Source organism: Mus caroli, chromosome 13, assembly GCF_900094665.2.
Source record: "Mus caroli chromosome 13, CAROLI_EIJ_v1.1, whole genome shotgun sequence".
NCBI lineage: Eukaryota > Metazoa > Chordata > Mammalia > Rodentia > Muridae > Mus > Mus caroli.
The window spans coordinates 56,790,532-56,803,593 of record NC_034582.1 but is presented as its reverse complement, the minus strand read 5'-3'; the positions used below and the strand labels follow the sequence as shown (position 1 = coordinate 56,803,593).

The 13,062-nt window shown below is 37.3% G+C and overlaps 1 protein-coding gene across 1 annotated transcript; it reads left to right on the top strand.

The window, feature by feature from the left end:
* The first annotated feature begins 632 nt into the window (after positions 1-632).
* LOC110308246 (cathepsin M-like) lies at positions 633-4,424 on the top strand. The gene is made up of 7 exons (XM_021180673.1): positions 633-758; positions 1,074-1,196; positions 1,292-1,438; positions 1,851-2,075; positions 2,457-2,619; positions 3,204-3,321; positions 4,325-4,424. The coding sequence occupies exons 1-7, from the start codon at positions 633-635 to the stop codon at positions 4,422-4,424; spliced, it is 1,002 nt and encodes a 333-aa protein (XP_021036332.1).
* Positions 4,425-13,062: the final 8,638 nt, after the last annotated feature.

Here is a 13,062-nt window from a genome sequence, read left to right as displayed (position 1 = left end):
ATCTATCTATCATCTATCTATCTATCTATCTACCTGTCTATTCATCCATCCATTATCTATCTATCTATCTATCTATCTATCTATCTATCTATCTATCTATCATCTAACTATTTATCTATCATCTATTATCGATCTCTCTGTATCTATCCATCGATCTATCTATCTACACATCCATCCAGCATCTATCTATCTATCTATCTATCTATCTATCTATCTATCTATCTATCTATCATCTATTATTGATCTGTCTGTATCTATCCATCGATCTATCTACACATCCATCCAGCATCTATCTATCTATCTATCTATCTATCTATCTATCTATCTATCTATCATCTATTTATTTATGTATTTATCTCTCATATGTTACATATGGATCAAATTTTCTCCTTTCTGTAATTCTACCAGGTACTGTGCTTTTTTATGGATAAAGTAAATTTCATTAATTGAGCCTTTAGTCCAAATATATGTTTAGTCATTTTCAAAATTTTTGAATAAATATTTGGAAGAATAGTTCAAATAATTTTAACTACCATGGATGTTATTCTTTCTCAGGAAAGAGTAAGAAGGCATTCTAGAAGTGTTGGTGCAGTCACACCTTCATTTCTCTTCCCTTTCTATATTCTTGAGATATGACTCCAGCTGTCTTCCTGGCCATCTTGTGGTTGGTAATGGCCTCATCATCACCATCACCTGATCCCATTTTGGATGCTGAATGGCAGAAGTGGAAAATAAAACATGGAAAAACATACAGTCTGGTTGGTAATTTTGGAACTGTTCAGAGGGAACCCAGAGAGTTTGCTGATGGGGGTTATGGACATAATAAAGGGCATAGAAACTGCCTTTTTCTGAAGAATTACATGAAATCACATGAGCGTTGGGTGGTCAGGATCTCTGTTCCTAGACATGTGACAAGTGGTTTGCTTCAGTGTCTTGATCTCTCTCTCTCTCTCTCTCTCTCTCTCTCTCTCTCTCTCTCTCTCTCTCCCTGGCTTTTCTTCACCTATTGCAGCAAGTACTTGGTCAGCTTCTGCAGTTCTGAAAAATAAGTCATCGATCATTTCTATTTCCAGGAGGAAGAAGGACAGAAGAGAGCAGTATGGGAAGAAAATATGAAAAAGATCAAACTGCACAATGGGGAGAATGGCCTGGGGAAGCATGGTTTCACCATGGAAATGAATGCCTTTGGTGACATGGTGACTGTCACACATATAGCATCACAATGTTGCTTTCTCTTCAATTCATTCGTGTCTTTTGCTTTTCAATGATTTATGTTTTTTTTTCCTTAAAGACACTTGAAGAATTCAGGAAAGTGATGATTGAAATCCCAGTCCCAACTGTCAAGAAAGGGAAAAGTGTCCAGAAACGTCTGTCTGTTAATCTGCCCAAGTTTATAAACTGGAAAAAGAGAGGCTATGTTACTCCTGTGCGGACACAGGTATGGCTATATCACATGCCCATCTTACTCAGCCACTGAGGAAATTGTGAAGGGGCACGTCTGTGTGTTGAGTGAGCTCATTTTTATGAAATTTTTATTCTTCTTGTGTATTTATACAAGGCATATAGATCATTTCCATGCACAATTACCTTGCTATTGCATCTCCACAGTGTCCCCCATCATATCTTTAAACTTCATGTCATCTGTCATTACTATTTATAGCCTGCCCTTATGTGCATGCATGTCAATGAGCAATGCTTGTCTTGAAAAATCCACCAGCAGGCAAGTCTCCAATGTAGACTAACCTTCTCTTGACAGATTTCCATCAGCTGCATTTTCTGACACAGTATTCAGCTTTTTGATTTGGAGTTGCTATTTGTTTATGAATGATTGACTCTTGTTCTCTGCTTACGGCAGATGTAATTCTTGTTGGGCTATTTCTGTGACTGGTGCCATAGAAGGACAGTTGTTCCAGAAAACAGGCCAACTGATCCCTCTGAGTGTACAGAACCTAGTGGACTGCTCTAGACCTCAAGGCAACAGGGGCTGTTATGTAGGTAATACATACCGTGCATTGAAGTATGTGGTGGAAAATGGAGGTCTAGAGTCTGAGGCAACCTATCCTTATGAAGAAAAGGTAAGTTTTTTTTTTTTATGCTACTGTCATGTCAGGGATGTTATTGCAGTACTGTCTTTGCAGATATGGCTAATGATATGGTTTTGCTGTAGCTGATCCTACTTCTACAAACATGGAGAACATGCAACACTTTTATATAAAATATGAAAATTCACTATGAAAATTTCTTATTGACAGTGAGAATGAAATGGGTGTCATTGACAACATGATTTTCAGTCCCTAATCTCCTGGTAGCATTTTATTTCCAGGTGTGATTTATAAAAGCCCAGATGTGCGGAGGCTCAATTGCAAAGACCAGAGTGTGATTCTGACTCCTTTTCTCCTTTTCCATAGGGCCCAGAGAGAAGTAACCTTGTGTTTTTAACTCTTTACATTTTCAAGGAAGGATCATGCAGGTATAATCCACAAAATTCTACTGCTAGTATCACAGGCTTTGACTTTGTCCCAGAGAATGAGGATGCTCTAATGAATGCTGTAGCAACTATAGGACCCATTTCAGTTGCAATTGATGCAAGGCATGAATCTTTCATGTTCTATAAAAGAGGTAAGCATGTGCCATTTTTGATATTAGTTGGAAAAAATCTGTGATGTTTCATTGCATTTCAATTCAATGGATCGTTTTTCAAAACATAAAATATGATGTATTCATTTGGGTTTTGCACTTTTACAGCTATCCATTCAAAAATCTTATGTATCATTTGTACTTGATATGACCTTCCCCTTGCATATGAGCAATGCTTAATCCATAAAATTTTTGTTTAACGTAATTCCTCATTTTTTCTACATGTGGTATGAATTTAAGATTCTCAGTGAAAATACATTTCTAGAATAGCTTAATGAAGATCTTGAATTAAGTAACTTATGCTCAGGGGTGCTTGCTTGCAAATAGGGTTCTATCAGTGAAAACACAAAATCTGAATTAATCATTGTCTGTGCTCCTTTGTGATCATTTGGATTTCTCGGGATTCCAATGAGGACCTATATCATTATTCCTGTCATGACCGATCCTATGGATACTGGAGTTTCTGTCACTTCAGTGAAGTCAGAATACAGCATACTTATTGTTGGTATCCACTGTTCTTATCAGTTTCCTGGGCCTCTCACTGCTTTATGGATTTTATATTTCAGTTATATATCATGAGCCAAACTGCAGTAGCTCTGTTGTCACACATGCTATGTTACTGGTTGGCTATGGCTTTGTTGGAAATGAATCAGAAGGCAGGAAATACTGGATTGTCAAGAACAGGTATAAACTGCCCAAACTATTGATATTTGAAGTTGGAAGGAGATATTTTTCAGTTTTAGTGAGAGTTTCCAGAAATCCTAAAAAATATTGTTTTATTTAAATTAAACAAAAATATTTTCTTTTTTTCCTATTCTATTCTTTTCTTTTCTTTTTTCTTTTCTTTTCTCTTATTATGGGAGTGTGTGTGTACATACATACATGTTTATGGACACTTGTCTGTGCGTTTTTTATTTTTTGTTTTATATACAGACCATAAATTCACATAAGTTGTCTTCCACATCAGTAGTCCTCCACTTAACAGTAGAGGCAGGAAGTCCTGCTGATCCCAGAGTACACACTCTTGGTTAGTGTGTCTACTCTTTCTATTCCAGTTATGTCCTTCCTCTGGGAATTGAGGTGTTAATGATACCTTGTATTTAAGATTTATTACTTTTATTTATATATAAGTTCGTATGAGTGAATGCTTTATGTTGGCAAATGTCTGTGGTGACCTAAATATTGGTATCATATTACCTGAAACTCCAGTAAGAGGAGGTGCGATCTGAATTACATTTGTTCTGTGTGGGAGCCCTTGTCCTCACATTCTTAAGCATTGAGCCATTTTCAGCCCCCCATCTTGATTTTTAATTGTATCCTGGACTTGAATTTCAATTTTTCCTTTTGGCATAACCCTCTTTGGTATCTCAACATCTAGATTAACTAACTCCTACTGCAATGTTACTATGTTCATCCACTGGTTTCCTTTGGTGCTAATATCATGCTTGTACCAACGATTTTCAAAAATATGACACAACCATTATTTTTGATCTACCCATGAAGGGAGAATAGTTTTATCATTTCCTTGCTGAGATTTTCATAGTCATGTGTGAGAAAATACTTGGTTCCAAGTAGTTTATCCTCTTTTGTTTTTACCCTGTTTTATGGCTCAAAGATCAAATGAGGCATTATAATAATCCACTCTGTTGTGTAATTTTCACTAAACAGAAAACATGATTTCTTTCAGCATGGGTACAAAATGGGGCAGCAAAGGCTATATGAAGATTGCCAGAGATCAGAGAAACCACTGTGGAATTGTTACATACGCCCTTTACCCCAGAGTGTGAACTGCCTGGTGCTGACAAGGAAGGAATGGTCAGAAGACAATATGTAGAAAAGAAGCACTTAGATTTCAAGGCAACTGGTCACTGCTATGTATATAAGACACTTCAGTCATTGAAAAGCCAGTGATGTGGATTTTGTGACATCTTTTACTCTTGTAAGATATGGCCATTACTGTATGATGCCATACACTGGTTTGTATTTGTTTTCTATAACAGTGTTATTTTTCTTTTTGCTGTGACAAATTAAGTCTTTAAAAATAAAGCTTTTTTCAAATGTTGCTCAGCCAATTATGTTTCCTTTATTAAGAGTTCTCTGTTTAGATCTGTACCCCATTTTTATCTTGGATGATTTTTTAAAAATTAATTTCTTGATTAATTTCTTTTTATATTTTGGGTATTAGTCCTCTATCAGATCTCGATTTGGTAAAAAATCTTTTCCCATTCTCGTTGGATTCAGCCTGGCATCCAGTTTGATTATCAGGGGAAGGCAGTGAAGGGTGGCATTGCTGAACAGGGACAAAAACTGATGATTTTGGTGATTAACTCTCTTTAACTCTTTGCTATTCTGTGGCCAAATGCTGCTGGCTTCTGGCAGTGATCTCCTGCTTATAGCAGTAGGGGATTTAAAAAGACAGTTTAATTTCTTGTGCTTTTTTTCTCTTTGACACCTGGGCCACTCACTAATCAGATGAGAAGGTCAGAGTTAGTTAACACTTTGTGATCCAGAAAGAAAGGAAAAGAAAGTGAGGCATTCAGAACCACACACACACACACACACACACACACACACACACACACACACACACACTGAATGAAGTGGAGGAAGAAAAGCTACAACAACCCTGTATTGCTGTTTTCAGTTCTTATACTTTCTCTAAAATATTACTTCATATAACTCTCAGGTAGAACTTTTATACTTTCTCTAAAATATTACTTCATATAACTTCATATAACTCTCAGGTAGAACTGTTAGAGCAGGACAGTTGTTTACATGAATTTATAAACACTTTTTAATTTCATAAGTTCATAGTAAGTTTCAGTTAATAGCTCATGTCATAGATTGATAAGGTTTAATGCATTACAACAGAATTGTTTACATATCTTTTCATTAAACTATTGCATGACTAAACATTCATTATCTGTTTTCTAGATCCATCAGTTCATCATGAGTTAGTTACTTTGTTTTTTATGTATGTATGTATATATGTATGTATGTATGTATGTATGCATGAATGCATGTATGCATATGAGTAAACTGTAGCTGTCTTCAGAAACACCAGAAGAGGGCATCAGATAACATTACATATTGTTCTTAGCCACCGTATGGAAATTGCTGAAAATTGAAATCAGGACCTCTGGAAGAGCAGTCAGTGCATATAACTGCTGAGCCATCTTGCTAGTCCCTCACTATCATTTTAAAGAAATCATTTTTACATCACAAGTCAGCACTCTTTTGTTAAGAGACAAGTCATATGGCTTGTGGTTTATTATTTTGAATTTATGTATAGATGAACAAATCAGTATTTTATTTTTAGTCTTTGTACCTGCTATGAATTGTCCATTTCCAGTATATGACTTTTAGTTACCAGATCATGGTATCATACCTAACCTAGAAGGAATGTTTTGTTTGATTGTGACTTTGTTCTAAGCCTGCTTTCTATGCCTCATGCAATTAGCCTGTGACACGTGAAGGTTTACAGAACTCTATTTCCAGCTTCCATTCTATAGAGTGCTCGAAATTATTTTCATCAGTTTAAGAGTTCTGTAAAATTATAAAAATTATGAAATCATTAATTCTTGTATACAGCATTACTATATGAGAGAACATCTTCATGTTGATCTGGAAGAAATTTGCCCATTAGACTAGGCTGATGACCAGGAATCATTAAGCTATGTAATAGTGATAGGAAAGACATCAATAGCAAGAAGCAATCCTGGCTGAAGTCTCTGATACCCCTGCATCTCAGAGCTCACCCACTATTGCCATGCAAAATGGTGGGCCATATTCAGAAAAATCACTTGCTTGCCTAGTCTGTCCTATAGATGGCTTCTGTTTCTATATTGTATGTTGCTGCCTTGTCTGCATGATGGTATCATTTGACTTACAGAAGATTTTTAGTTTCAGGAGGCTCCATTTATTTATTATTAAGTGCCTATAGTATTAGTAGTCTGTTCTGCCAATAAGTTCAAGGTCTTTCCCAATTTTCTGGTCTATCATGTCATTATTTTTTTATATTTTTTCATTGAGCTCTTTGACACTATTAAAGTTCACTTTTGGGCACAGTGATAGGAATAGATCTACATGTACTCTTCTCCATGCAATTTCATCAGGACCATTGTTTAAGATGCCCTCTTTTTTCCAGTATGTATTTCTGGATTCTTTATCAAAAACTGTATGTCCATATGTATGGGTACTTATGCCTTGATCTTCAATTTGATTTTCTAATCATTATATCTGTTTTTATGCCAATACCATTCATTTTTTATTACTATAGCTTTATAGTATAATTTGAAATAAGGAGACCGCTTCAATACAGAGGTCTCCACTGTAATTAAGGCTGTACTTTTATGAAGAGTGTCTCTTCACATCTCACTATGCCAAACTTTAGCTGTTGTCCATGACCCTTTTAGGCCTTCAAAACCAATACCTCGTTGGAGACTCTTACACATTACTGAGTTCAGGAACCAGCATAAAATTTAGTCTTGGCTTTTTGAGGACATATTTCTGCGTTCTGAACCTGAAGAAACATCCCCAGAAGTTTTTAATCTCAGTGATTCTGGACTCTTGATCATATTCATTTCTCAAGTTCAGCTGTCCAGCATCAATTGTCCCAATAATGATTTCACTTTAGGGGTGCTGCAGTTGATTCTTTAGATCCAGATTTCCAGACACCACAGATTACTGATTTAAATTATCACATGAGCTTCATTGATAAAGTCTTTAAGTATCTTTCAAACATCCCCTTTGGACTTTACAACCAGGCCTCCATCTTTTGCATGGCTCTTTGCATTACATCCCAAGGTATCACAACAGCTCATTAAGCTTATACTCAACAACTTTTGAGATAAGGGCTCAAGAGATGGCTCAGTAGTTAAATACACTAGTTTTTATTTCAGAGGACCCAAGTTCAGTTCCCAGCATCTATGTCATATGGTCCAAAGCCTCCTGTAATTCCAACTAAAGGAGATTTGTTGTCTTTCTCTTACCTCATTAGGTACTCTCAGACATCTGCCATGCATTCACATAAACCCACAGATACACACACACACACACACACACACACACACACATAAATAAATAAATAAATAAATAAATAAATAAATAAATAAATACCTTAAAAAATGAAAGAAAGAAATCAGAGCAGGGGACCAGGATAGAATGGGTCAGTAGTTAAGTGCATACTGCTCTTGTGTAGGACCCATGTTTGGTCCTAAGCACCTATACACTTTTGATCAGTGATAACTACAGCTCTAGGGAATCTGATGCTGTCATGAGCACCTGTACTCATTTACACACACCAACGCAGAGATAATGTCTGTATACAAAATTCATAATAATGCAAATAAATTAAAAAAAAGAAGTCAGGAACTGGAAAGATGACTTAGTGGTCAAGAATACCTGCTGCTCTTGCATAGGACCTAGGTCCAGTTTCCACCAGGAGCCATATCACAGTTCACAATCACTTATAACTCCACTTCCAGCATATCTAATGCCTTTTTCTGGCCACAATGAGCCTGATGCATATTCATGGTCCATGTGCATACATGCAGGCAACACACTCAGTAAAAATAAAATAAATAAATGCAAAAATACAGTTAATGTCATTATTGTTATTGCTATTAGACTATTTCAAAATAAAAGAGTATCACACTGCTTCTGCTTTTCACTTTCTGGTCCATTTCAATGTGGAAAGCTAACTGCCATCTTGACACTTCAGGAACAAAGCTTAAATCTAAGCAAAGTAAAATCAGATGCTTAATGCTTATTTTTGGCTGTCCCAGAGATTCCAGAGTAGAAGCTAACCACCAGATGTACTTACCTCTAGCTGATGGTGACATTCTCTGGCAAATCCTGTGGTCTGGTCTTTCCTATGGAGTGAGACTTTCTAGATTTTGATCTTGAGCCAAAGAGAGAATGGAAGCAACTCCTCTACATAAGTTCTTATCAGAATCTGGCCAGGTAAAAGATGAAGGAGGAAGGGCTTGCTGCTGTGTGAGCTTCTCTATTGCATTGGTGGTATGTCTTGGAATGGCACTGGTAGGCTAGACCTAAATACCTTGTGTAGTCTCTTGTTACACCAATACCTATTAAGCAAATATAAAGAGGCACAACAAAATAATATCACAATTTAGGCTGATTTGGTACACTGGACATGAGCACTGGACATGAGGAGGACCCTCTCTAACCATCAAGTTGAACAGTTGTTAGAAGGTTATTTGTAACCAAGGCAATCTACAGTGGAAATCATCAAAATGTAATTGTAATCTCCAGAATTCACAGCCATAGTCATGTCTAGAACTCTTATTTACATCCCACTTCTAGCATTGTGCCAACAGATGATCACAGAACCTCTTGAAATAGAATTTGTGGGAACTGCAAGGGAGAGATCTACTCTGATGAAACAAACCTAGTATTCTAAGAACTGTCAAAAACAAAATCCAGTGCTCTGAAACATTTGTTTCTATTAATTTCTGTCCACCCTCTCTTCCTCAATAAAGAGCTTTCTGAGGACAAAAAAAAAGAAAGAAAGAAAGAAAGAAAGAAAGAAAGAAAGAAAGAAAGAAAGAAAGAAAGAAAGAAAGAATGGTGGGACTTATAGCAACATATTAAGTGTTCTTTTGGCTATTCTGATTTTTGGTTTTCCATATGAATTTGAGAATTGCTCTTCCTTCCTTCCTTCCTTCCTTCCTTCCTTCCTTCCTTCCTTCCTTCCTTCCTTCCTTCCTCTCTCTCTCTCTCTCTCTCTCTCTCTCTCTCTCTCTCTCTCTCTCTTTCTTATTGGATAATTTCTTTATTTCCATTTCAAATGTTATCCTCTTTCCCAATTCTCCCCCTCCCCAAACCTAATATCCCATTCCCCCTTCCCTTGCTTCTATGGGGGTTTCCCCAATCCACCTACCCATTTCTGCCTACATGTCCTCAAATTCCCCTACACTGGGACATCAAGCCATCACAGGACCAAGAGCCTCCCCTTCCATACCAGACAATGACATCCTCTGCATATGCAACTGGAGCCATGGGTCTCCATGTGTACTCTTTGGTTGGTGGTTTAGTCCCTGGGAGCTCTGGGGCATTTGGTTGGTTGATTCCCTGTTGTTCTTCATATAGGGTTGCAAACCACTTCAGCTACTTCAGATCTATCACTAATTTCTCCATTGGGGACTCTGTGTTCATTCCAATGATTAGCATCTGTCTCTGTATTTGTCATGCTCTGACAAAGCCTCTCAGGAGACAGCTATATCAGGCTCCTGTTCAGCATGCACTTCTTGGCCAGTGGTAAATGTTCCTTCTGGTCTAAGCCTGTGCCCTAAGCAGACCTAGGGTGCTGGCTCCTCACCCAGATGCACATCACCTAGAGGAAGCTTGACTCCCAGGTGCTCTAACATGCTCAGGATCTCAGGCAAGGAGGCTACAACATCTGCCCCGTCATTGGGAGGTACTGGATCCCTGGAATTCAGGGATGCAGGAGAATTGCCCTTTCAATGTCTGTGAAGAATTGTGTGGAATTTTGATGAGGACTGCACTAAAGCTCTAGTAGGTAAGGTATCCATTTTTACGCTTTTAATGCTATTGATCCATGAGCATGGAAGATTTTTTCATCTTCTGACATCTTCAATTTATTTTTTTATATTATTAATGATGTTACTTATAAACTTTACACCCCAGTTACAGCTTTCCCTCCATCCTCTCTTCCCAGACCCTCCATTTCCCCTCTCTGACTACTCTTCTTCCCTTCTCAGAGTATGTGAGGACTCCCATGGATATCATCCAGCCTTGGCCTATCTTGTTGCAGTAAGACTAGATGCATCATCTTTTATTGAGGTTACAGAAGACAGCCCAAGGAGGAGAAAGATATATAAAGGAAACTAATGCAGTCAGAGGCAGTCCCTGCTCCTGTTTTAGGAGCCCCACATGAAGACCCAGCTGCACGACTGTTACATATGTACAAAGGGCTTAGGTCCATCCTATGCCTGATCCCTGTTTGATACTTTACTGCTCATGAGCCCCTATTGACCTTTGTTAGTTGATTCTATAGGTTTTCTTGTAGGGTCCTTGACCCCTCTGGATCCTTAAATTGTTTCTTCCCCTCTTCTACAAGATTCCCTGAGCTACACTTAAGGTTTAGCTGTGGGTCGCTACTTCAATTTCTATTAGTTGCTGGGTAACACCTCTCTGATGATAGTTATGCTACGCTCCTGTTTGTAAGTATAGCATAAAATCATTAATAATGTCAGGGGCAGGCTCCCTCTCATGGTATAAATCACAAGCTTGGCTAGTAATTGGTTGGTCATTCTCCCTAAAACTGCTCCAATTTTTACCCTGTACATGTTGTAGTTAGGGAAAATTGTGGATTTCAGGTTTGTAGCCTAGTTGCTGTCCCAATCCCTCCAGTGGAATACTTGCCTGGTAACAGGAGATGACTTTCAGGCTTCATAAACCCCATTGCTAGGAGTTTAAGATGGGTCACTCTAGTAGATTCCTAGGAGTTTCCATTGTCCTAGTTTTCTAGCTTGTCCCAGAGATGTCTTGTTCCCACTCCAACTGTCTCTCTGTACTCTTTCTTTCCACACTCTCCACATATCATACCTCCTTTTTACATCCCCACACCCTTCCCCATCAAATTCCCTCCCTTCCTCCACACCTGATGTCTAATCTATTTCCTCTTTTCAGTGAGATTCAAGCATTTGCCCTTGGGCTGTCCTTCTTTCCTAGTTTCCGTGGATGTGTGGTTTGTAGTACAGTTATCCTGTACTTTACAAATAGTATCCACTTATAAGTGAATACACACATTGTTTTTCATTCTGGAATGAGCTACCTCACTCAATATTATCTATTCTAGTTCCATCCATTAGCCTGCAAATTTCATGATGTTGTTTTTAATGGCCTATAAATACTCCATCGTGTACCATATTCCCCTATATATTCAATTATTGATATTTAAATTGATTAATTGGTGGCTGGTGTGCCTTCCCACTCCAATGCTCTGGGTTCTCAAATGAAAGACATGCACACGGACAGCCTCTGTATTTTAATGTGCCTAAAACAGCTCAATGTCTGGGTCACTTCCAAGTCTCCTTGTGAATAATACAGTCCTCTCCAATATTCCTGTGTTATTACTTACTAAAATCTATATTCCAACTTTGTTGCCCTAGACTCAGTTGGGGAAGTACCTTGGGGTCACTCTTCTCCAGCTCTTACATTTTTACAAACATGTATCTCTGTTGTGCACTTCTCAGGTGTGGCAGTTACTCCTTTTCCAACATGGAGGCTCTCTTTCGTTTGCCCAGGAATCTTCATGTACTGCCTCTGTCTCTCTGCTCAGTCATTGTTGTCCAGAAAATTTATTTACCAGTCATAACCAACTGTGGAATAGAGACCCTCAGAATCTCATATATGTATTCTTAGGCAGTTTTGGAGACACAATAAACCTAATAATACATGTAGCATTAGACCAAATCCACAAGAAGATATATATATTATATGTGGATATCATGAAGCATGCTCTTTCTCTAATTTTTTCTCAGCCTATTTACAATTTGCATAAAGGAAGTCTACTGATATGTTTTAGTAAATTTTATATTGAGCCACTTTGCTGAAGTTACCAGTTATAGCAGTTTTCTGGTAGAATTTGTATCATTGATCTCTCCATGACTTTTATCATGAAGGGATGCTGAATTTTCTCAAGGGTTTTTCACCACCAACTGAGATGATCATGTTTTTTTTTTTCTTTCAGTTTTCTTATATGGTAGGATACATTGATAGATTTTTTATTTTATTTTATTTTATTTTATTTTATTTTATTTTATTTTATTTTATGTTGAACCATCACTGTATCCCTTGGATGAACCCTTTTTGATCATGGTGGATGATGATTTTGACATGGTCTTAGATTCAGTTTGCAAATGTTTTGTTGAGTATTTTTGCATCAATGTTCATTGAGGATATTGGTCTAAAATTCTCTTTCCTCGTTGGATGTTTGTGTGGTTTAGGTATCATAGTAACTGTTACCTCATAGAATAAATTTGGCAATGTTCTTCTGTTTCTTTTTTATGGAATATTGAGGAATACTGGTATCACATACTCTTTGAAAATCTGTTAGAATTATATTGTAAACTTTCTGACCATAGGCTTTTTTTTTTTTTTTTTTTGGTTGGGAGATTTGGATTATTTGTATTGTTCTTTTTGTTTCTAATTTATTGATTTCAGCCCTGAGTTTGATTATTTCTTGTTGTTTCCTCCTCTTCTTTGGTATTTTTCTTTTTGGTTGGGAGATTTGGATTATTTGTATTGTTCTTTTTGTTTCTAATTTATTGATTTCAGCCCTGAGTTTGGTTATTTCTTGTTGTTTCCTCCTCTTCTTTGGTATTTTTCATTCATTTGGTTCTGGAGCTTTTTAGTGTGCTTTTAAATTGTTATATC